This window comes from Manis javanica, chromosome 11, assembly GCF_040802235.1.
Source record: "Manis javanica isolate MJ-LG chromosome 11, MJ_LKY, whole genome shotgun sequence".
Classification (NCBI taxonomy): domain Eukaryota; kingdom Metazoa; phylum Chordata; class Mammalia; order Pholidota; family Manidae; genus Manis; species Manis javanica.
In genome coordinates, this window is record NC_133166.1 from 602,370 (window position 1) to 628,764 (window position 26,395).

General features: G+C 40.9%; 1 protein-coding gene across 4 annotated transcripts; it reads right to left on the reverse strand.

The window, feature by feature from the left end:
• Window positions 1-8,774: 8,774 nt before the first annotated feature.
• On the reverse strand, window positions 8,775-24,665 carry FAM111B (FAM111 trypsin like peptidase B). Of its 4 annotated transcripts, none has more exons than XM_073215790.1 (6): window positions 24,445-24,638; window positions 23,988-24,156; window positions 19,173-20,085; window positions 18,298-18,347; window positions 17,317-17,436; window positions 8,775-11,046 (listed from the first exon to the last, which is right to left on the reverse strand). In XM_073215790.1, exons 5-6 carry the CDS (start codon window positions 17,395-17,397, stop codon window positions 8,935-8,937), a joined length of 2,193 nt encoding a protein of 730 aa, XP_073071891.1. In that variant the 5' UTR covers window positions 17,398-17,436; window positions 18,298-18,347; window positions 19,173-20,085; window positions 23,988-24,156; window positions 24,445-24,638; the 3' UTR covers window positions 8,775-8,934. The 4 variants fall into 4 exon arrangements, with proteins under 4 accessions (XP_073071891.1, XP_017497389.3, XP_073071893.1 ...); XM_017641900.3 differs by having other exon boundaries at window positions 23,944-24,156; XM_073215792.1 differs by lacking the exons at window positions 8,775-11,046; window positions 17,317-17,436 and having other exon boundaries at window positions 19,173-20,134; window positions 24,445-24,665.
• Between the last annotated feature and the right edge of the window lie 1,730 nt (window positions 24,666-26,395).

A 26,395-nucleotide genomic window follows, 5' to 3' on the forward strand; every position in this document is an offset into this window, starting at 1 on the left:
ATTTTAAGCTATATATTTTTATCTTGTAAATCAATGTATTACATATTAGTAAGTTTAATTCCTTAACCATAGGTTTCTTCTCCAACCTTTCTATAGTAGCAATAGCGAAAGCACACTGTTATGCTCCAGTCAATTGCAGATGCTTTCTGTTCCCTGAAGCTTAGCAATAACTTTATTTAATCCACCCTCTCCTCCTGTGCTGACAATTGGAGAAGTGGTTGAATTGCATGATTAGACTGATCAGAATCATTAGCAGATTTTATTTGGACTGGCTGTCTTTTAGTTCTATTTAAACAGTAAAACTGACCTTGCCAACAAATAAAAACAAACAAAAAGGACTGAAGCCAGTGTGTTCTATAAGGATGGATTGGCATGTCATCTTAGCCTCTGGTTTGCTCTTCTTGGCTGCCCTTTGCAAAGTTGGCTGAAGCCCACATTACCAAATGGCAAAAACAAAGTGCTGGAGGAGTGCCACTCCTGGGCCTTCATCTTTAGCTGATTTAGGTTTCAACACAAGTATCTGTTGAAGGAAAAGCCCCATGAATATGCTCTATAGAAAAGCTGCCACTGACCTGTCTCTAAAAGCTATAAATCTAAATTATTATTTTACAAAATTTTATTCACTTTTTTTGGAGGAAATTTTGTGTGCTAAGTTAAGCACTAGGGATACAAAGAGGAATGTTACCATTGTCCCCAGCATCCGATCTTAGAATCTAGTAGGTGAGAAAAACAAGAAGAGTTTATAACTCATGGACTATAATATGGAAATGAACAGGATGCAGTGGTGCCACATAGAGGACTTCAGGGATGCTAGCACAGAGGTGGTGACATTGGAGGTAGATTCCCAAAGTCAACTGTCACAAAATCCTTCACATCCCGATGATGAACTACACCTGTAACTCTGGTGGAGAATGCATCTGAGTATAACCACCTAGAACCACCATTTGCATGGCCCATTTGCTTGGACCCCTCTTTATTTGGAGGGATGGAGCAGAGATCATATGGCAGACATGTTCAAGAAACTGCTTATGACCAGGCTCTCAGGATGGGCCCTGAGAGGAACAGACTTCATTGTGTACTTAATTTTTAAGTTTGAGGGTCGGATTCACTCACTTAGGTTCCATGAATAATTTTTCAGTAGCTATTTGGTTGCAGCAGCAGGATCAGGTGATTTGAAATCTTTATGCCTGTGATTGAAGGAGTAGCAGCACTGGACTCTCAGGATTTGACAAGAGGACCCACAGCATGGAAATGTCTAAAGGGGGTTAAAGTTACACCTCGCCTTTTGTTGTGCAATTGCTCCTTTCAGTTTCAGTAAATACCAGAACACAAAATATCGATCCATATGGTCTGATAAAAAATGAGTCAAATGCTGAAAGTAGAACCTAATTCCCTATTATTCAAATAGTAATTATGAGAGTTTGGTCTCTTGAATAAGTAATTTGGGCCCTTGAGTTGGCTTATAAGAAAATATAATACAGTATGTATCTCTCATAATAGTATTGCATAGAATACTGTCACATTTTCCCCCATTAAGTCTTCTTTGCCAATGAAAATATTTACCTTTTCAAAGTCAAAGATTTCTTCTCATTTTTCTATAGCAAATTTTGTTTTGTAGAAAAAAATTTGATGCTCACAACAATAATTTCCGCCCAGAGAGACTTAACCATTCATTTTGGGAGGTGGAGAGGGTGGGGATCACTAGCAATCCCAGATCACCTTAACCTAATTTGGAATGAAATATCAAACTGATCTGTGTACCTCTGAAGCCTGGTATATTTCTGGAACATTCTTATTCCAAGTGTGCCTGATTTTCAACTAAGGAAGCCATGTAACCAAGTTATAGACCCTGGGTGTGAACAGCCATGATATATGCAGATGCTGGATGGTGTTCTTAAGAGGAAGAAATGTATTTCCTTCTGCGCATTTTCCTTTCACCCCTGGCTGTGGTGTAGTGCTCTCTGGAAGTTTAATAGCCATCTTGGACCATATTGCATACTGAGGATTGCAGTATAAAGGATTGAAGAAACCTAGTATCTTGACACCCTGGAATTCCTACAACCATAGAGGACTGTATGTTTTAGACTATTGGGTGAGAGAGAAATAAACTTCTCTCTCATTTAGCTATTTTATTTTTGAAATTCAGTTGTTCCTGTGTACTTTTTATATAGATATACAGTTCTAGTTTCTAAACCAATGATTTTATGGCTTTTGCATATGTCTGGACAATCCAAACAACTCTAGTTGGTAAGGAGGGTATATCAGAGTTAAGTAAGATTTAACTGAAGAGATACATGCTGAGAAATCTTTAGGATAAAAAGCAGTGGGATGAGGGTGGAGCCAAGATGGCGGCATGAGTAGAGCAGCAGAAATCTCCTCCGAAAACCACATATATCTATGAAAATATAACAAAGACAACTCCTCCTAAAATAGAGACCAGAGGACACAGGACAACATCCAGACCACATCAACACCTGCGAGAACCCAGCGCCTCACAAAAGGGCCCCGAGCCAGGTCACGCCCACAGCGACAGTGGAGATAAACTCCATAGCAGCCGGGCAGGAAGCAGAAGCCCTGTCTGAGTGCAGCTGCCCAGCACAAGCCACTAGAGGTCTCTATTCTCCCAGGAGAGGAAGGCCACAAACCAACAAAAATGGAAGTTCTCCCAGCCGTCACTAGTCCCAGCTCTGCAAACTATTCCTATCACCATGAAAAGACAAAATTACAGGCAAACCAAGATCACACACACACCAGAGAAGGAGACAGACCTAACCAGTCTTCCTGACAAAGAATTCAAAATAAAAATAATAAACATGCTGAAAGAGATGCAGAGAAATACGCAAGAGAAATGGGATGAAGTCCAGAGGGAGATCACAGATGCCAGAAATGAGATTATAGAAAGGAAACAAACTCTGGAAGGATTTATAAGTAGAATGGATAAGATGCAAGAGGCCATTGATGGAATTAAAACCAAAGAACAGGAATGCATAGAAGCTGACATAGAGAGAGATAAAAGGATCTCCAGGAATGAAACAATATTAAGAGAACTGTGTGACCAATCCAAAAGGAACAATATCCACATTATAGGGGTAACAGAGGAAGAAGAGAGAGGAAAAGGGATGGAAAGTATCTTAGAAGAAATAATTGCTGAAAACTTCCCCAAACTGGGGGAGGGAATAGTCTAACAGACCACAGAAATACACAGAACCCCCAACAGAAAGGATCCAAGGAGGACAACACCAAGACACATAATAATTAAAATGGCAAAGATCAAGGACAAGGAAAGACTTTTAAAGGCAGCTTGAGAGAAAAAGGTCACCTATAAAGGAAAACCCGTCAGGCTATCATCAGAATTCTCGACAGAAACCCTAGAGGCCAGAAGAGAATGGCATGATATATTTAATGCAATGAAACAGAAGGGCCTTGAACCAAGGATACTGTATCCAGCATGACTATCATTTAAATATGATGGTGGGATTAAACAATTCCCAGACAAGCAAAAGCTGAGGGAATTTGCTTCCCAAAAACCACCTCTACAGGGCATCTTAAAGGGACTGCTCTAGATGGGAGCACTCCTAGAAAGAGCACAGAACAAAACACCCAACATATGAAGAATGGAGGAGGAATAAGAAGGGAGAGAAGAAAAGAATCTCCAGACAGTGTATATAACAGCTCAATAAGCGAGCTAAGTTAGGCAGTAAGATACTAAAGAAGCTAACCTTGAACCTTTGGTAACCACGAATCTAAAGCCTGCAATGTCAATAAGTACATATCTTTCAATAGTCACCCTAAATGTAAATGGACTGAATGCACCAATCAAAAGACACAGAGTAATAGAATGGATAAAAAAGCAAGACCCATCTATATGCTGCTTACAAGAAACTCACCTCAAACCCAAAGACATGTACAGACTAGAAGTCAAGGGATGGAAAAACATATTTCAGGCAAACAAACAGCGAGAAGAAAGCAGGGGTTGCAGTACTAATATCAGACAATATAGACTTCAAAACAAAGAAACTAACAAGAGATAAAGAAGGACACTACATAATGATAAAGGGCTCAGTCCAACAAGAGGATATAACCATTCTAAATATATATGCACCCAACACAGGAGCACCAGCATATGTGAAACAAACACTAACAGAACTAAAGGGGGAAATAGACTGCAATGCATTCATTTTAGGAGACTTCAACACACCACTCCCCGCAAAGGATAGATCCACCGGGCAGAAAATAAGTAAGGACACGGAAGCACTGAACAACACAGTAGAGCAGATGGACCTAATAGACATCTATAGAACTCTACATCCAAAAGCAACAGGATTTACATTCTTCTCAAGTGCACATGGAACATTCTCCAGAATAGACCACATACTACCCCACAAAAAGAGCCTCAGCAAAATCCAAAATATTGAAATTCTAACAACCAATTTTTCAGACCACAAAGGTATAAAAGTAGAAATAAATTCTACAAACACATGGAGGCTTAACAACATTCTCCTAAATAATCAATGGATCAACAAACAAATTAAAATAGAGATCAAGGAATATATAGAAACAAATGACAACAACAACACAAAGCCCCAACTTCTGTGGGACACAGCAAAAGCAGTCCTAAGAGGAAAGTATATAGCGATTCCGGCACACTTCAAGAAGGAAGAACAATCCCAAATGAATAGTCTAACATCACAATTATCGAAATTGGAAAAAGAAGAACAAATGAGGCCTCAAGTCAGCAGAAGGAGGGACATAATAAAGATCAGAGAAGAAATGAACAAAACTGAGAAGAATAAAACAATATGAAAAATCAATGAAACCAAGAGCTGTTTCTTTGAGAAAATAAACTAAATAGATAAGCCTCTAGCCAAACTTATTAAGAGAAAAAGAGAATCAACACAAATCAACAGAATCAGAAATGAGAATGGAAAAATCAGAACAGACTCCACAGAAATATAAAGAATTATTAAAGACTACTATGAAAACCTATATGTCAACAAGCTGGAAAACCTAGAAGAAATGGACAACTTCCTAGAAAAATACAACCTTCCAAGAGTGACCAAGGAAGAAACACAAAAGTTAAACAAATCAATTACGAGCAAAGAAATTGAAAAGGTAATCAAAAAACTACCCAAGAACAAAACCCCTGGCCGGACGGATTTACCTCGGAATTTTATCAGACCCACAGAGAAGACATAATACCCATTCTCCTTAAAGTGTTCCAAAAAATAGAAGAGGAGGGAATACACCCAAACTCATTCTATGAAGCCAACATCACCCTAATACCAAAACCAGGCAATGACCCCACCAAAAAAGAAAATTACAGACCAATATCCCTGATGAATGTAGGTGCAAAAATACTTAATAAAATATTAGCAAACGAAATTCAAAAGTATATCAAAAGAATCATACACCATGACCAAGTGGGATTCATCTCAGGGATGCAAGGATGGTACAACATTCGAAAATCCATCAACATCATCCACCACATCAACAAAAAGAAAGACAAAAACCACATGATCATCTCCATAGATGCTGAAAAAGCATTTGACAAAATTCAACATCCATTCATGATAAAAACTCTCAGCAAAATGGGAATAGAGGGCAAGTACCTCAACATAATAAAGGCCATATATGATAAACCCACAGCCAACATTATACTGAACAGCGAGAAGCTGAAAGCTTTTCCTCTGAGATCGGGAACTAGACAGGGATGCCCACTCTCCCCTCTGTTATTTAACATAGTACTGGAGGTCCTAGCCACGGCAATCAGACAAAACAAAGAAATACAAGGAATCAAGATTGGTAAAGAAGTTAAACTGTCACTATTTGCAGATGACATGATATTGTACATAAAAAACCCTAAAGACTCCACCCCAAAACTACTAGAACTGATATTGGAATACAGCAAAGTTGCAGGATACAAAATTAACACACAGAAATCTGTAGCTTTCCTATACACTAACAATGAACCAATAGAAAGAGAAATCAGGAAAACAATTCCATTCATAATTGCATCAAAAAGAATATAATACCTAGGAATAAATCTAACCAAAGAAGTGAATGACCTATACTCTGAAAACTACAAGTCACTCTTAAGAGAAATTAAAGGGGACACTAACAAATGGAAACTCATCCCATGCTCATGGCTAGGAAGAATCAATATTGTCAAAATGGCCATCCTGCCCAAAGCAATATACAGATTTGATGCAATCCCTATGAAACTACCAGCAGCATTCTTCAATGAATTGAAACAAATAATTCAAAAATTCATATGGAAACACCAAAGACCCCGAATAGCCAAAGCAATCCTGAGAAAGAAGAATAAAGTAGGGGGGATCTCACTCCCCAAGTGCAAGCTCTGCTACAAAGCCATAGTAATCAAGGCAATTTGGTACTGGCACAAGAACAGAGCCACAGACCAGTGGAACAGACTAGAGACTCCAGACATTAACCCAAACATACATGGTCAATTAATATTTGATAAAGGAGCCATGGACATACAATGGGGAAATGACAGTCTCTTCAACAAATGGTGCTAGCAAAACATGTAGGAGAATGAAACTGGACCATTGTCTAACCCCATATACAAAAGTAAATTCAAAATGGATCAAAGACCTGAATGTAAGTCATGAAACCATTAAACTCGTGGAAAAAAACATAGGCAAAAACCTCTTAGACATAAACATGAGTGACCTCTTCTTGAACATATCTCCCCAGGCAAGGAAAACAACAGCAAAAATGAACAAGTGGGACTATATTAAGCTGTACAGCAAAAGACACCATCAATAGAACAAAAAGGAACCCTACAGTATGGGAGAATATATTTGTAAATGACAGATCTGATAAAGGCTTTACGTCCAAAATATATAAAGAGCTCACATGCTTCAACAAACAAGAATCAAATAATCCAATTAAAAAATGGGCAGAGGAACTGAACAGACAGTTCTCCAAAAAAGAAATACAGATGGCCAAGAGACACATGAAAAGATGCTCCACATCGCTAATTATCAGAGAAATGCAAATTAAAACTACAATGAGGTATCACCTCACACCAGTAAGGATGGCTGCCATCCAAAAGACAAACAACAACAAATGTTGGCGAGGCTGTGGAGAAAGGGGAACCCTCCTACACTGCTGGTGGGAATGTAAATTAGTTCAACCATTGTGGAAAGCAGTATGGAGGTTCATCAAAATGCTCAAAACAGACCTACCATTTGACCCAGGAATTCCACTCCTAGGAATTTACCCTAAGAACGCAGCAATCAAGTTTGAGAAAGACAGATGCACCCCTATGTTTATCGCAGCACTATTTACAATAGCCAAGAATTGGAAGCAACCTAAATGTCCATCGGTAGATGAATGGATAAAGAAGATGTGGTACATATACACAATGGAATACTAGTCAGCCATAAGAAGAGGGCAAATCCTACCATTTGCAGCAACATGGATGGAGCTGGAGGGAATTATGCTCAGTGAAATAAGCCAAGTGGAGAAAGAGAAATACCAAATGATTTCAGTTATCTGTGGAGTATAAGAACAAAGGAAAAACTGAAGGAATAAAACAGCAGCGGAATCACAGAACCCAAGAATGGACTAACAGATACCAAAGGGAAAGGGACTGGGAAGGATGGGTGGATAGGGAGGGATAAGAGGGGGTGGGGAAAAAGAAGAGGGGTATTAAGATTAGCATGCATGGGGGGGTGGGAGAAAGGGGAGGGTGTACAAGACAGAGAAGACAAGTAGTGATTGTATGGCATTTTGCTGTGCTGATGGACAGTGACTGTAGGGAAGGTTATGGGGGGGGGACCTGGTATAGGGGAGAGCCTAGTAAACATAATATTCTTCATGTAAGTGTAGATTAAATATAACAACAAAAAAAAGAATGAAAGAGAAAGGGGATTACTCCCTGATAGGATAAAACTAACTGTAAATCAACGATTAATGCATGCTTTAAATATCCTTAATTTTGATCACTGAAAGGGTGTCAGATGATCAGGTATGGAGGTACACTTTTCTGATAATATTCCTTTCGCTTAAAAAAAAAAGCAGTGGGATTTAGAAGGCCATCACTGGAATTATTGAGTTTAAGCACACCCTCTTAGTTGCAATTCACAATCAGGAAGATGGATTTGGAAGGTGTTACAAATACCTCTCCACACCGTCAAAGTGAGTGACTAAACACTGCAATGCTGACTCTAGCTACTGCTGCAGATATGCCTGGGTACCCACTAAGCTGATGATGAGACATCAACACCAAAAGTGGCCAATAGTATGTCTGCACACTCACTTTTCTATGATTTGTTTGTCAGAAGATGGAGCAGAAAAGATGTCCTCCATTCCAAATGCATGCATCTATTTAGATGGATCATTTACATCAAGAACCCTAAATACATTAGACTGAGATATTAGCTTTTAACATTCTAGACTCTGAACATGAGAGGGTGGGGTTGGAGACTAAGCAAGTCACTTCTCGTATCTACCAGAGAAGGGCAGAATTAAGAGGAAAGAATTCAACATCTGGGATTTCCTACTGGCATTTGCAATACAGGCTGATGTCCACAGGTGGCATCAAAGGTAAAAAATGAAGATTACCAAAGAATTTTGAGTTTTAGAGGAATAATATATCTAAAAGTGTATTTCCGCATTATTTTGTTATGCAGAGAACAAGAGTCACTTTACCTGTTAGAAAGATGGGATGATGTACCTATGTGTATAAGTGAGCTAAGTATTTTAAGTGAGGCTTGAGATTGTTTCAAAAATGAGCAAAAAGCCAATGAGAAAAAAATACCTTTATTTGAGCTCTAATAGGTGTTTTACACATCCACATGATTCTCTAAGTTTTCTAATTAAGAAGGAATATTCATTATAATTAAAGGAAACAGCCCCAAATACTCTACGTTATTGGCATATTTTCTTGAAGGCAGCTTCTTTTTTCTAATGTTCCATGGGTTCAATCCGATGATCTTTAAGTGACAACTGTTTATTTCTGTCTTCATTGTGGTTCTCATTTTTCTTTTCAGTTAATAAATTGTACAAGATCTCCTTTTTTTGTTCAATATCAGAAAGAATTGCATCCATAGAACAACCAAATTCAATAAGGGCATGAACTATACCTGCACGTTTATAAAAATGCCCGAAGGTATGCACAGCAACCAATTTGCCAGATGCATCAAACACTGGGGAGCCAGAGGACCCACTAGAAAAATAAGTATCATAACTAACTGTGTCTGTGCACCAAGCCTCTGATAGGAAACTTCTTTGGGTAAACATAGGGCAAGTATTATAGGTGGCAGCATGAGGTCCTGCCACCTCATTTTGGAGAAGCTCTGAGTACCTCCCTAAACGTTGATTTAGAGGAATGACAGCACAACCATCTATTTTTTTGACCTGGCTTTCTGGGTGACCAATTAAATAAATCAACCCATTAGATGGTGGAGAGGACATTTGTCCAAATAGGCCTGCAGGAAATCCGTTTCCATTTTCTCTTAACTTTAATATGGCATAATCTAGAGTTTCATCAGACACTTCAAGCCACGGCTCAAAGGAAAACCAGTCAACACCAACTGGGCAGAATTCTTTGTAGGAAAAAGTTACCTTTGCACATTTGCTTATTATATTTGGCCAGCAACTTGGATCTGTGTCATTTCCCACCAAAAGATGTACAACATGTCGACAGGTGAAGATATAATTATCCCTGAAGACAAAGCAAGTTGCAGTGCCTGTGTTTCCATTATTGTCCCATGCCATGAATCCAACTGACTTACTAAGTTCAACAAGATGTTCACAGGTTGCAACTGAAGTCGAATTTTCAGTCACTTTCCCTAAGTATTTTTTATATATGTTGAATTGTTTATATGGTGGTAGTTTTTTTCTCTTCTGTTGTTCCTGAAAATAATTTTTTAACCATAGTGCGTCTTTTTTAAAATTTGGATATTGAGGCATTATAGCTTCATCCAATATTTGGAAATTCTTTAGCCAGAGATCAGTCGCCTGCTTCTGGATAGCTCGTTTAACAGGATATGGCATGCCCAGATGGAGCCTTTGCCTAACTCGTCTGTTTTTTCCCCTATAATGTCTGTTCAAACTATTATAATACTGCCTAAGTCTGGATTTTGTCCTTTGTCTTTTACCTTCAATATCATGCCCCAGACTTTGAGATGGGAGAGTTTCTTCTCTGTGGTCTTCGACACCTTCAGCCTCCCCATCTTCTTCTTGTTTGTGGACCTCCACCTGAGACTCTAACAGATCCTGGGGACTGATTTCATCAGTGGTATTTTCATTCTCCTGTTTAATTTCTTTATGGGTACCTTTCTTGACTTTCTTGAGGGGAATGTCCACTTCTAACAGTTTTCCAGATACTACATCCACTATGGTCTGTTTTTCGTAAATATTCTTATGCTGTTCCACTAGTTTCCATTCCAATTCATCTAGATCAGACCGGAATCGGCCATCCTTAATAAGAGCTTCTCTGATAGTCTCACCCTTCAAGGCATAGATACAAAGTGTAGCTCCTTTTTCATGAAGTTCCTTGATCTTGAGAATCGTCTTTGTGTTCTTCCCAAGAGCAACAATGTGGAAAAGAATGCATTTGACGTTTAGATTCTCATATTGGCGTAATATCTGACCACCTTCCCGATTACAACCAAATGTTATTTTAAAATGGGACTCTGTGGGTAGGCACTTGAGAGGCATTCCTAAATTTATATATCCTTTTATTTTTTCTTTTTCAAAAACAATAATGCTCTTATTAAGATGCTTCTTCACCTTTTCATTGAAACTGTCATTAGCTTTCAGAGCTGAGTAGATACTGTCATTGAGTTTACCATATGCTGTAAACTTACTATGGTCTGTCTTCTTGAACCTTCCATGAAAACTAAAGGTAAAATCATATATTTCATTGGTGCTCAAATTTGGGTTCGGAATTTCAAGGGATGCCTCATGCTTAATGACTTCACTTCTAAGTGCAACAGTGCTGCTACATTCTCTTACATCAGATTGAGAATGATTAACAGGTGTGCCCGAACATGTCCTCTTCGTGACAGTATCCTTAAAAAAGGAAAGATTAAAAATTTAATAAGGACCACCTTTAATAACAGTGTTACATGTTTTCCTAATTACAAAAATAAAAGATATTCTGGGTAAAAACTGGGTAATTTAATGGATAATGAGTAATGGGGAAAAATATCAATCATTTGATCACAAGAGATAGCATTTCTACATTTTGTTTTGTTTCTGTTATCTTACATGCAGATATAAATCTTACAGTCTTAAACTATACTATGTTGCTTATGAATTTATTTTTCACTAAACAATCTGAGTGCTTTTATGTGTCATTAAGCTTTGAAAACATTTTGAGGAGCTTTATTATATTTCATAGTATGATCATTTCTAATCCATCCTTCCACTGCTGAATATTTAGATTGTGTCCTGTTTTTTACTACACTAACAAACATTTCTATACATGAAATATTTTGTCGCACATATGAGTATTTCCTCAGGCCAGATTCCCCAAAGTAGAAATACTGAAATTAAGTTTATAAATGTGCATTACAGCATATATACTGCCAAACTGCTTTCCAGGAAAGTTGCATCAACTCACCCTGCTGCCCAAGAAAATTAGCCATATGGGTGGCTCTGCAAAAGGTTTTCAATACTATTATTTTAAATGTCTGCTAACTGATAGATGAAATGTCATCTAATTTGACTGCTTTTAAAATGTGCATTTATTTAGGTGCTAGTAAAGCTGGACTTTTTTTTGGACATTTGAAACATCACTTTTCAAAAATTCCAATTAAATACCTGTTTGGGTTCAATTCTCTACCCGGTTTCAACAGCACTAAGGAAATATACTGTATACTGAAATGATTGATAAATTATAGGATTGTAGAGAAATACAAATAAATATATACATTTATATACAAATAAATACACCTATTCAAACAGATATATACAATCAGTTGTCAAAAGCCTAGGAAAATTTTTCAATTATCTGATGGCAACAGGAATGATGGCAACAGGAACTATCTGATGAAAACAAGGACATTAATAGAAAATATTACACTATAGGAGTCAACAGAACTTGGATGGGAATTATTTATGGAATCTGAAATCCCAGACCTGGTCTATATGAATAGGAGAACAAAGCTGGTGAGAGTAAAGTCAGCAGGGATAGCAGGGTTTGCTTTATTTAAGGGGCAGGTACAATGGAATGAGTCAGATTTTAGGCATGGTGAGTATCTTCTTCTCATGGTGCTTTCCTGTTCCTTCATGTTTTCACCTACTACTTATTGTCCAAATCTGCATAGGCAAGGACATTTGAGCTCCAGATATTAATATTTTGTGGCCTGTTTGATATCTACTCCTGAATACATCAGAGGCATTTCACCTTCAACATTTTCAAAACCAAAAGCATAAAACTTACTCCAAGTCTTTCCCTTCTTGTTTTTCCTAAGTCTATTTAAATGGTGGCATTACCCACTTAACCACCTAAGCTAGCACCCTGCAAATCATCTTGTTTCTTCCTCTTTTTTATCTTCGATATCATTTCTTAAAACTACAAAACACATACATGCAAAAGCAGTATATTGACATATCCTATATTTTGAATAATAATAATAAACATGTATGCTATCACCCAGCTTAAGAACAAGCATATTACATTCATTAGAAGCTTCAGTATACCCTTCCTTTATCTTATCTCCCTTTCTCATTCTCATAGACAACCACTAATCCTGAATTTATTTTAGAATTATTGTTACTTTACATTTTTTTAGGGATATACACATGTATAGTAAAAACATAAGCATACTGTTTATTTTTCCTTGATTTGATTTTATATAAATGCATCCTATGGAATGTGTTCTGTGATTCGTTTCACTACGTTTTTGAGGTTCATTCTAGATGATGGAGTTCTATATTCACTTTCACAGTTAAACAGAATTATTTGAAGAAATTAACTGTTTATGCACATTTCAGTTGTTTCCAGTTTTCTACTAAAACAGTGGTACAGTTCTGCTGTGAATACCCTTGAATATGTTTCCTGGTGCATATGTGCAAGAGAGTCTCTCAGGTATAGACTCAGGAGTGGAAATGCTCAACTTTGGGATATATGCATACTTACCTTTATGAACTATTGCCAAATTGTTTACAAAATGGTTATACCAGGAGTGGGAAATAAGTGTTCTCATTACTTCTACATCCTCATCAAAACCTGGCATTGCTCAATTTTTAATGCTTACCAATCTTGTGGTTAGAAAATAGCATCTTATTGTAGTTTAATTACTAATAGGGTTGAATTCATGTTTATGTTTATGCCTATTCATGTCTTTTGCCTGTTTTGATTTGGATTATTTTTCTTTTTATTATGAAAGTACTTTATGTATTCTAGACACAAATGTGTCAAACATACATTCTCATAGATTGAGGCTTGGTTCTTTTTCATTCTATTAGTTGTTATTCAAGAACAGAAGTTCTTAATTTTAATGTCAAATTTATTGACCTTTTAATGTCATAAGATTACCTTTCGTAGACTACAAATAATCTAGTTTTTTTCCCCATAGAAATTGTAAAGGTGCTTTCCCCTTCAAGTCTTTCATCTGGAATTATTTTTTGCATATGGCCTGAGGGAGTTTTCACTTTTTATTTTTCCTAAAGGGATGACTAATTGTCCCACTACTATTCATTGAATTGTTCATCCTCTCTACACTGATCTGTGCTGCCAGTTTTGCCACGTAAGATTATGGACTGAACTGGGTCACCCCAAAATTGGTATGTTGCAGCACTAATCCCCAGAACCTGACCTTTATCTGGAAATAGGGTGGTGGTAAATGTAATTAATTAAGATGAGGTCATACTGGAGTAGGATGGGCCCTTAACCTCATATGACTGATGTCTTTATAGAAGGGACGTACATAAAAGAAGACATTGTGAAGGGACACAGGAAAAAGATGACCATCTACAAATCAAGGAGAGAGGTCTTGGACAGATCCTTCCTTCCCAAACCTCAGAAGACCTTAGCCCTACTGCCACCTTGAACTTGGACTTTGAACCTCCAGAACTCTGAGATAATACATTTCTGTTGTTTAAGCAATCCAGTTTGTGGTCTTCTGCTACAGTTGCCCTACCAAACTAATACAAAGGTATCTTCATGTATTTTATGAGTTTGTCTATACTCTCTGTTCTGTTCAGTGGTATATTTTTCTATATCTGTGCCAAATATTGTCTTAATTACTGCTATCTTATAATAAGTATTCATATCTGATAAGACAAATTCCCTCACTTTACTTTTTATCTTCAGAAAGGTCCTAGCTATTGGCCCTCTGCTATTCCAATAATTTTAGTCATATTGTTAAGTAGTATAAAAATAAATGGTAGTACTTTTAATTTGGATTGCATTGTATCAATAAATGAATTTGAGAAGGGCTGACATCTTAATAATGTTTTTCTTCTCATAAACATCTTATATCTCAACACTGATTTATTTAGGCTTTCTTTCATGTCTTCCAACAAAAGTTTACAATTTTATCTACAAAGGATTCACAAATCATTTCTTGCATTTATTGCTAGGCAACTTATTTTTCCAGGCATTATAAAATAATTTTGGGGGAAATTATGCTTTTCGATTATTGATCAAGATAAATGCATTTTATTGTAAATATCAATCTTAAATCTAGCCAACTTACTAAATTAAAATCATTTCTAATATTTGGTCTATAGATCATTTTGGTTTTCAAAAAAGGCAATGCTATTAATCTGTGAATGTTTTCATGAATATGCTTTGTTGCTTCCATTTCAATCCTTAATTCTATCTTTATTCATCTTTCTTTTCTTACTACACTGGCTAGAATCAACAATATAGTGTAATGTAAATTATATAATCACCAGCCAAATAGGGCCAGTAATAGTTAGCATTCCTCTGTTCTCTCTGATTCTAAAGGAAATGCTTCTAACGATTCATGTTTAACATGTTTCCTGTAGGATTTTTAAAGATGCCCTTAATTAACATTCTTGTATGTAAATATCTATATTTTAATTAATAAGGAGGTAGCAGCCAAGATGGACTAAGCCCAGAATAACTTATTATTCCCATTAATTACAACTAAAACCCCTGGAAATAATATAAATAACAATACCCTGAAATTCTACTCTGGCCAAGATGGAATAACACTGACCTAACTCACATCCTGCCTGAAACAACTGAAACATACACACCCACTCACACCGAGATACACACATTTTATTTTTCCATTCATTCAGTGGTGGGCACAGGTTGTTTCTGTGTCTTGTCTATTATAAATAATGCTGCAATGAGTATGGGGGTGCAGATATTTCTTTGAAATGGTGATTTCATTTAATTCAGATATTTACCCAGCAGTGAAATTGCTATTCTATTTTTAACATTTTGAGGAACTTCCATACCATTTTTCATAGTAACTACACCAATTTACTTTTCATTGATACATTTTCAAAAGTGAAACCCAGCTTGCATCCTGGGCATTTCCCTCACTTAGTCATGAAGCAGTAGAGTTTTTGCATTTCATCTAAGTTTAGGGATATTGTTTTATAGTTTTCTGTAATGTTCTGCCTGTATACTATAAAGCTAATTTTGCCTTATTGCTGAGACAAGGCCTTTTTCAGTTTTATCCATTTTTTTTAGTAGGCATAAATGTGTTTGGAAATGAATTTATACCAGCTCAGGAATAGATTTTGACTGCTGTTAAGTGCCTCCTTAACCACAGATTTTGTGCAGGAATGGTTGAGCTATTTAGCTTGGAACAATTAGATGGCAAAGATAAGTTTTCCTGGGATACTAGGACAGAGTCATTATCTGAATAGTGAAGAATGCAGATATGAACTCTGAAGTTACTGAAGCTACACTGTCACTGCATAGAAAGCCAGCCAGATGGTAAACATGAAAAGCAGAGCGTAGCAACTAAAAACATAAACAAGTCCTTGAAAAAAACTGTGCTGCTGAAATAAAGCTCTACTGAACTCTGGACTTTCCAGATGCATGAGCCAATGAATCCATTTTTTTTTTCCTCATGGGAAAAAGTGTCTCTTTCTGAAACAATACCATATAAGTAAATAAATATTAGCAAATAATGCTGATAACACTGATGCATTTCACAATACAAAATCTTCTAGTGGAAGTGTACCTTAGGAACAATGTTTCTCACAATGGTGCATATGAATCACCTGGGTATCTTGTTAAGATGCAGATCACACAGGTCTAACAAGCTCTCAGGTAAGATCAATGCTGCTGGTGTGTGGACCACACTTTGAGTAGCCAAAGAGTTCCTTAATCTATAGCAGTGCTGTCCAATGAAATTTTCTGCAGTGATGGAAATGTTCGACATCTGCTTTGTCCAATATGATGGCTATTAATCACATATGGCTACCAAGCATTTGAAATGTGGCTAATGATAGAGGAAATTAATCTTAAATTTCATGTAATTTTAATCCAATGAATCCATTTTATTATTTCACAATTAAGAGGGTTTTTTTTCCCCCTGGTAAAATAAAAAATTCTTGATATAAAGCCTACTGTGGTCTTGTACCAAACTATCTTCCCAGCATTATTTGCCTACCACATTCCTGAAGTCTCCTTAAATAGTGTTCCCCAGGTATATCTTCGTGTGTACATGACTTAATCACACATTTTCTTAATGCTTGACCCACTTACCTGTGAAATATGATTCATTCTTTAAGATCTTTCTCATATGATACTACCTTAATTTCTGTAGTATGAAATAAGCATTCTTCTCTCTGCACTCTAAAAGCACTTGTCTATTTTTACTCTGAGTTTAGGATTGCCATTTTGCATATTTTGAATAAAATAGAGTGCTGTTCAAACACTAGCTGCAAAGTCTGATTGCCTAGATTCAAATCCTTGCTTTAAAATCCACTACTTTTGCAACTTTAAGAAGTTGGGTTTTAATGTCTTCATTTGTAAATTAGAGATGACAGCAATATCTATTGTTTTATTAAATGTTAAATGGGAAATTCCACAGGAAGTGACAAGAGTAATTCCAGGCACACAGTAAACATTAAACTATTATTTTTTCCTGTCTATATTTCCAATATATTCCATGTCTATACTGCCTGCTAGTCACCTAGTCTAACAATGCACCTTTTGCATTGTTAACTCATACATTATCATTTTATTTTGCACATGCACTTACACATATGCTCTCTCCAAATATATTTTAAACAATGGAAGAGAAGGGATTACAACTGCCATTCTTTATGAGCTTATCCTAATATAGTGATTTGGTCAGAGTGCCGCTCCAGTGAAGAGTTGTTAGAAAGCAGACATACCTTTGAAACTTCAGTTCTGGTACTCTGGTCATTCTCTGGAGCACTGAGTGACTTGTTCTCTTCTGGCTTCACAGAATTCATGATGAGTTGCAATAGAGTATAACTCACTTCTGCTACTGGCTAAGAGAGACAAATAAGTATTGGATTTATCCTTCCTCTTGAAATGACAAAAAGAAAACCGACAAGATGTATGAAATAACAACTTTCAAACACAGGACATCAGGCAGTGTAGAGTCATCTCTGATCCCTCAGAGAGGGAAATAAATGAGGTAAGCCCTACTATGTCTAATGCACTGCCTGGGGAATGTTTCAGCCAGCAGGAGAGGAGACACCGGAGCCTGGTCGTCTCCCTGAGTTGAGAAGACAAGCTGAGAGGTATGGGAGGTGCAGGTGACTGGAGTTTGTAGGGCAAAGTACTAGACAGAAGAGAGTGGTAGCTACATGGAGTGAGGAAGAAGTGGAGATCTGTAGTGGATACCCCTTGAAATTTCAGCCAAGTATCGGTCAGTGCCCGTGTGTGATGAAACTACTGGAAGCTGGGGGAAGAACCACCTAAAGGGAAAAGATGCAATGATTCTGAGTCATCAGGGCTAAGGGCAGTTTCTGTTCCCAAAAGTCAAACTAGAACACTTGATCATTCATGATATTCGAGTGTTCAGAAAGGTACTGCCTCCATTGTGGGGCAAAATCAGCAAATCAGCACTAGACTAGAGGCTACTCTGGTTCCACCTGATAAACGTTTAAAGGCAAGACTTGCAAGGATTAAACTGTTTCCAAGTAAACTTTCCTACTAAGCTCAACATTGGTAGGAACATAAAAATGTCCAGCACCCAAAACATGAAAGCTAATATCCAATCAAAAACTATTAAGTATAAAAAGAAGGCAAACACGACCCATTGCGAGGAGAGAAATGAATGAATAGAAACAGATCCAGAAGTGACATAGAGAACTAGGGTACAAGAACATTAAAACAGTTATTACCTTGGATTTCTGGGCAAATGGAGTAACCGGGACTGAATTTATCCTTCAGACTGAAAACAAAACAAAGCAAAATGGGCACAATATATGAAACAATGATTTGCAAGGATCCGGACATCACACGAAGCGCACGCTATGATTACTCCAGCTGACTGCACGAGGGATTCCAGGGGGGATTCCAGGCAAGGCTGCAGCGAGACGCAGCAAGGAGAGCCGCACGGAATTCCTAACTTGAGGCAGCTAGGCATCAAGGTGGCAAGAGATGGCAGCACACAGAAGGGTAAAACCTATACACAGAGAACTCCGGGAAAATGAAGAGGGCTCCTCTCTGGGGTTCAGCTGAGAACTGATCAGAGCAGCAACGCAGGAAACTAAGACCGGAAAGAACCACCCCAAACGTCAAACCCTCTCCCTACAGCCCTCTTAGGGAATTTCCGTTTCATGCGTAACTTAAGGAGTCTGGTTCAGATCAAACTTCTCTTGTTTCTGTGAATTACCCCCTCTGGCCTTGTTACAAAGGAGATACCGGATTCCACACACAATGAGTACAGTTCAGTTTGTCTGGGGTGCAGTTATGGAATTTGCACTTTTAACATATCCGCCCCCCCGCACTCCCCTCCCCGCGACGACCACCAATGACACACAGCACACTGGCTGGAACAATTGCTGAGATTCTAAGAACCTTGCCAGGAATAACACCCTTGGCTTTTGAAGCTGGGGAGTAGGAAGGCGGTTCCCATTATGGGGAACTGTATTCCCCCCCACGCCCCACCACCACCCAGACCTCCTTGGCTCCCAACCGAGGTCCCAGCTGCCGTCCCTTGACAGCCACCCTCTAGGAACTCCACGCCCGACCCTAGACCAGAAGAATCACTCACAGAAGCAGACACGCTGCCCACGGAGCACGGGCACGCGCAGGATCCGCGGGGATGGCGCTCAGCGGACTCTCGGGAACTTCCCTCCAGCTAGACGCCCGCGCTCGGGACACAGCCTCTGGCCGGTGGGAGGCGGGGCTGTGGAGGCTGTCTTCCCTCATTGGACAGAGCCTTGCCCTCCTCGGAAGCCGATTGGCCGCGTCCGGCCAGGTGGGACGGCGGGAAAGGCTGGGTGTGGACCTCGTCGCGCGGGCGGCTGCCGGGAGGCGTTCGCCCGCCAGATCCTCCTGCCATTGGTGGGTCCCGTCCAGCCGCCCGCTCCTTGCCCTCGGGTCGCGGCCACATCCGCGTTCCGCAGCAGCCACTTCCCTCCGATCCCCCCGCCAGTCCGCGTCGCTGTCGTCGCGCGAGGAGCGGGGCGAGGCGGGGCCGGAGTGGGAGGAGCGGGTGGCCTCGGGCCCTCCCGGAGCTTGGACTCCGCGGCGGCCCGCGGGCCTGGTGCCTCGTGCGCGGGTTCGCGGCCCCCAGCCTCTGCGGGGTGGAAAAGGCCTCCGGGCAGACCCGCCTAGAGCGGGCAGAGGCCCCGGCCCAGAACCCGCGGGAGTGGGTGCCGCGCCCTTCGAGGGCTTCCAGGGACGAAAGGGCCCAAAGCAGGCAGCAGCCAGCTCTGCGGTGGGGCCCAGTGGGTCTTGGCGCCGCCCGCAAACGAGCCAACTTCACCGAGAGGCTGATGTACGTTAGACTCGGCCAACCAGGAGTCAAGAGGCCCGGGCTGGCACCCCTGGTTCCTAGGATGCGCCGGTACCATGTGCAGAATTCACTGTTCTGATGGAGGGCTCCGTGGTTAGGCATCACCAAACTGATAATCAGAAGTGCTTTGCCAGGGACTTGAGAAAACAGCTTACTGTTTGAGAACCTGCATAGAGAGCAGATGCCTTTCAGGTTCGGGTGCTATTCTTGAAAAGCTGGTTAAAGAATGGGAGAATATAGCTGATAACGCGATAATGGTAACAACTCTTTTGTAACGTGTAAAAAATTGATGATATTGGAAGAATGGCGAAAGCTTTTCCTAATTTGACTTCAAGTAAAACATACACAAAGAAGCTATAATCACTGCGTAAATTTCAGGTGCTCTGTGGCTTTTCGAGAGAGTGAACATGAGAAGTATAATGGTAAAAATAATATGAAAAAATCAGAAGAGAACTATGGAAGTTTTATCACATCACTGCTATTCCTTAAATCATCCTGACGTGGTACAGGTGACTGGCATCAACATATACATAGATGGAGAACAGATGATTGCCCAAGAGGACTTGTGATTCTCTTTGTAGAATCTGTAGATGATGAAAAGGTATGAAAAGCAAGAGGCAGTAAAGAATGGCGCTACAGAAATTGTCTGACGTCTCTGGGGACCGAGAATTTGTCCCAGAAAGGAACATGCCTTTGAGAGCACTTGCGTATGATGCCACTGACACTAAGCACCTTCTAGGCTATAATAGGGAGTCTGGGTTTTATTATAAATGTGAACTTTATTCTCACCAGAGTTTGAAGCAGGGGAACAGTATAACCTGACTTGTATTTTTAAAAAAAAAAACTTTTTAAAAGTGGGCAAACACTCTAGGCGCCCACGAGCAGACGCAGAAGGAGAAGGCAGGCGGCTAGCCTACCCTTGCAAAGCTGTGGGAGGCACGGCCACAGGAGGTGGTGAGGGAGGTGTGAAAGGTGGTTGGATACTGCATGTATTTTGAGGGGCAAACGCGCCAGCTTGGTTTATGCATGGGGTTTCCAGAAATGAGAGAAAAAGAGGGTTCAGTGATGATTCCTGGGCTTCTCATTTGAGAAACTAGAAGAATAAAGTCTCCATTAACTGTATGAGAGCATCTGAAGAAAGAGCTGCTATGTATGCTATGAATGGTGGCACACGTGTGTGTGTGTGTGTGTGTGTGTGTGAATGATTCTGCTTTTGGCATGGTGACTTAGAGATGCTAATCTACTCCAACTGAAAGATGAGGAGTGAGGTGGAAGGATTCATTCAATACATGATGGTGAATATCAGGGAAGGTCACAAAGGGGCAAGGGACCGAACATGGTAGAGAAGAACACAGACCAAAGTAAAAGAAAAGGAGAGAAAGACAAGAGAACCTTGGACTGATTATGGTAATGATGTTGGCCATTAGCTGAAAAGTATATTTGAGGCACAGTGAAAATTAAAAGGCAAAAAATGCATAGGGAAATAGCAGAAGATCAAGTCTGCTTTGTTTCCAGATCTTTTTCTTCAGTGACGTGTATTCTGTCCATTTGTAATGGCATCAAAACCAGCAGATTCCAGAGTTTCACAGCTCCTTGATCCCAGCTAATAGCTGATGCTCCTCCTCCCTCCTCATTTACTGCTCACTGGAAGAGCAACAGAACCACATCCTTGAAATAATTAGCCTGCTGCCATTTTAGTTGGCAGTCTTCTATTTCTGTGTGAAACTGGTCCCCCCTTCCCCCTCAAACCCCTGCCAAAAAAAAAAATTGAACTGCACAGAGCTGGCTGGGTCAGCACCTATAGGCCTGTAGTAGGGTTCCAGCTTTGCATTCCCTTTCTTTCATGGCTGTACTGAGAGCTTTGATGCAAACTCTCTTCAACTGGGCACCAGTGACAAAATAGGGAGTCTAGGAGTCTGTTGAGCCACCAAGGAAACTTCACTTTCAGCCAATGCTGTTCAAATTGTCTGAGATCCCTGGGGCCAGAATGTTTGCCCTGAAAAGGCCACACACTGTACAATCCCCTGAAACTAAGCACCTCATTGGCTGTATGTAGTAAGTAGCCTGCATTTTATTACAAATGCAGCAAGAATACTTCTGGCCAAGTGGCAGGTGGTTGGGTTACTTTGCTGCCAAACCCGTGATGGGGTGAAGACCATCACATGATCAGGAGAGACAGGAATGCATCACACACTAAAGCCAGGCCTGACAGAGTTGGGGGACCAAGGTCAGGGCTTGTGGATAGTGCCTCCTTCATGAACCTCTGAAAGATGTCTCTCCCACCCCCAAATCCTAACAGAGTGGGCTGACTTCTGCATTTAGAGTTGCAAACAACATGTTCTGGGAACAAGAAAGCACCATTGCCTCCACCTGGGGAGTGTATCACAAAGAAAGAGGGTTGATTGGGACTTGCTGGGTGAGGGAGTAGTTTTCTAGAGAAGCAGAGGGGGCTAGTCATTAGAGGTACAAAGGTAAAAAGCAGCATGAAGGGCTGAGAATTGGCTTCTGGGGAAGGGTTAGGGATGAAGTCCTGGCCATCCTATTCCAGAGCTTGTACTGAGATGCGCAAAAGTGTGGAAGGGATGCTCTATTAGTCTCCTCCTATGACTGCACAGTGGGCCCCCCTCACATGGGCTTAGTAGCTGCCCTCATTTGAGAGAGGATGGGGATGGGGCCTCGATGCTTCAAGCAATCGGCTTAGGGGCAGCCCTGAAGCCCTAGCAGCTAAACCTTTCTCTAGAGACCCCTGGTTCATCCTACTCAAGGAAGACAGTGCGTTCATGAGAGGAGAAAGCCCTCCCTACCTAGCCTCCAGAGGCTCCAAGGAGGTGCCAGCAAGATGCAATTTTCTCTCAATACCTGCTGTGCTGCAGGTGGACCAGGTCTGTGGCCCATATGCAGAGATGAGCTGGATGGTGTCGCCTCCACTCTCATACAACTGGACTCAGAAATCCCTGGAAGCCAGCGATCTTGGCTCAGGACTCAGCTGATGCAAACCATCTGCCCAAATTCCCTCCCCTGGTGACCCATGTTTCCAAGAAGCCTTATTTTATCAAGGACTTCCTGGAGGTAAATCTGCTATAGGGCTCCAGGGGCCTGCAGGCATCTCAGATTCAGGTTCCTAGCATTGGTGAACACTTAGTTCAACCGTCATTCCCAGTGAGGTGGTGCTATCATTTGATAGTTACTCCTTGAATTGGGTATGACTTTTGCCCCCATCTCACAGATTAGGAAACAGGATAGTTTGTCAGAGGACTAGTCGGGGGCAGCAGTTGAGGTAGTTTTTTTGGGGGGTGTGGAGTTTAACCTGAGAGCCTCACAGCTTCTTAGGACCCTGCCGGATACCTTGAGCAAGTTCTCTGCTCTCTTGGGGATCTTGATTGCCTGTTTGTAAATTAAAGAGGTCTGCCCTTTGCGATTCCCAGCCCCTTCGTGTTCAGGTTTATTGTAGCTTTTAAAAACCTCAAATTCTGCGAATCAACCCTAGCATATTTAAATTCAATAGGTCTGGGATGAGGCCCAGTAATCCACACCTTTTAACAAGCAGAGGCATCAATAGACCTGCCTGAGAAACTCAAACCAGGGCTTTACAAAGTTAATAATGCTGCGTCAGAATCCTCTGGTAAGCTTGTCTGAACACATTCCTGAGCTCCATCTGTGGGGATCCTGATTCCGTAAGGCTGGAAGACCTGAGGCCAATCCTGATGGTGACCACCTTTAAAGCCAATTGTTAATTTCACTGAGCAAAACCTACTCCAAGCACTTAAAAAATATGAACTGATTTTATCCTCCTAATGACCCGTGCAGGAGGCAATAGATTTGTGGCCACAGAGACAGTCAACCAAAAGGTCTCAAGACGCACAGCACTGAGCAGAGCCAGGATTACAACCCAGTCAGGCACCGTGATCTTAGCCGTAGGCATTGCTTCTCCTCTATTATTACTGCAATCAACCTCCACTACCCCAAACCACCCCAGCACTTCTCAGCCCCATCCCCCTCCAGTTTCGTCCCCCACCACCCTCACGTGTTCCCTCTGCGACCGCCCCTCAGAGTCCGTAGCTCCCTTACTCAGATCCTGGGGATGAGATCAGCGCGGGAGGCAGCCGCCTTCCAGGACGCCTGCACACAGAGCCCTAAGATCCACCCCGAGTATTCCAGGCCTGAAGCTGCGGGCAAAGGCTGCTTCACGGCGGATGGAGTTCCGCACGCGGCCTGCAGATGGCGCCAGAGGACGAGCCTGATGGAGCAAAGAGGCGGGGAAAAGCGAGCTGGTAAGGACGGGCACTCATCACTGCCAAGGGCAGTACTGTGTTGGTTGGCCCACTCTGGTCCTTTGGCGTCCAACAGCTTCCCACCCCTTTAGGGGACTGCACATATGGCCCGGAACTGCATGTGTGAGCGTGCTCTATGCCGCCTCATGTGCTCCCTAAAGGTACACCTGGTAGTCCAAGGTTGCCACCGCTCATGATGACTCAACCCGTATTTTCCAACTTACCCTCCTCTCACTGACCAAGGCCCACCTTACCTGTCTCTGGGAAAACTTGTCTCCATCCCTCTGGGTCCTTGGAATTTCTGTAAAAGGCATTGTGGGGGCAAAGCCAGCGTCGGGCAGGGCAAGCATGGCACCTGTCATTGTCCTAGCAGCCAAGTATTTCCAGCGCTGACCAGGTGGGCTGCGTGGGGGTGGGGGGTAAAGAGGGAATGAGAGAACTAGTGGGAAGTGCCCTCTCAGTGGTGGGTCTTGTGCTTTGGCATTTTCCATGGGACTATGTCATTCATCATCTTTCTATTTAATTATTTTCTTGTTCACCGATTAGGAAACAAGGTAAATAAATTGCCCAAGGGCAGTCTTTGGATGATTTTAACACATGTCAGACTCCAAAGGCCAAGGTCCTTTGCTGTGCCAAGGCTTCCTTTGCAGAATTTCAATGCTAGCAGGTCTGGTGAATCACCTCTTCCCACAGAGACTTTCTCTGAATTATAACTGAGTCTTACTGGAAGTGCCTGTGTACTACCTGTGGGAGTAGGGGCTAAAAAGGTACTACGGCCCCTAAAAGTCCTAGAGACTGCAGGTAACTGAGCTAGAGGGAGGGGCTGGGAGTGAGCAGGGTGGTTAAACAGCCTGTCCCCACACTATCTGATCAGCTTCCTATACGGGAGTCAAGAACACCTGGGAGATGCCTCAGGACTGAATTTCTTACCCAAACTGTGTTCTGATTTAATGATAAATAAATCTTGCAAGATTGCCAGTTTCTGTAATGTAGGGAGAACATCCTAAGAAACTTACACATGGTATAGAGATTATTAAATATATGATTTATAATTAATGGGCCCAACTGCCCTGAGGATGGGAACCAGGTGTCCATCCTGGAAAAGCTGACCAGGTATAACCTTCGAAGTGTCAAGCTGAATGGGCAGACGGGCACTTCTCTGGGCCTTTCCTCCAGCAGCCCAGTACCCCTTGCGTCTGGGCCCGGAAGCAGCGCCAGGTCACCGCAGCACTCCTGATGAGCATCTGCATGCTGTGCCAGCTCCTTGCAGTCCTACATCATTTTATAAACTTGAAGTTGGGTTCAACCCTATTTTACCCTAAGCTTTTGGTTGTTAATCCCAATCAGAAACCGTTATTGCTAGTGCTTCACTTCTTACTAGCTTCATGACCTCGAACAGGTTACCTTCTTGCTTTGAGCCTCAGTTTCCTCAGGTACAACATGGAGAAAATAAGATTTGGCCAGCTTAAAATTGGGGTCCCAGGGTGTCACTCCTCTGAGGATCAAAGGAAGGTATTTATGGATTGGGAAACCTTCAGAAACTATTTCAGTAACATACTCAGATGTAGGAAATACTGGAGTTAAGAATTCTAGCCAAACACCATCTACATGGACAGTGCTAGACTTTCTGGGAATATGTAATAAATGTTTTAAAGAAAGATTCTTTAAATAGAAGTGACTTGCTGCAAGGGAAACTTTGGCCTGAAACACCTAGGCTACGTGTTCAGAGGAGCCAGAGGAGGGGCACAAAGGCCTTCTGCCTCCTCTAGCACGCGACCCTTCTGGGTGTGAGGCAGGGGGGGAGTTGCGTAATGAATGTTTGGAAAGATGTCATCTCACGGGGGTGCGTGGGGATGAAAAGGTAGAATAGCTGGTACTTTATTTCATATAATAGCAGATAGTTTTGTGTTCACTTCTGAATATTCAGAAAAATACTATTGGTTAAAGTAAAATTAATAAGAATGTGATGGGTAAGTGAATTAAGATTCCTTAATGGAGGGAATAACACCTTCTAAAACCATTTTTTGAATAGATACAGGGAACCCTTTCGAAAGAAAAAAAGGTATATCCAGGGGAAATAAATTTTTACCCCATACTCTAGACACCCTCTCTTTCCAGAAATAAGCTGTGATTATACAAGCATAAGAACTCCTTTTCAAAAAAAAAAAAGAACTCCTTTCCAATATATTTTCCCAGCACCTAGGA

Bases quoted from the DNA above. Each gene is read 5' to 3' on its own strand.
- FAM111B (XM_073215790.1), bottom strand. From the start codon at position 17,397: ATGAATTCTGTGAAGCCAGAAGAGAACAAGTCACTCAGTGCTCCAGAG. The intron at 11,047-17,316 runs GTATGTCTGCTT...TCCTTTTTTAAG, and splicing joins CCAGAACTGAAGTTTCAAAG to GATACTGTCACGAAGAGGAC.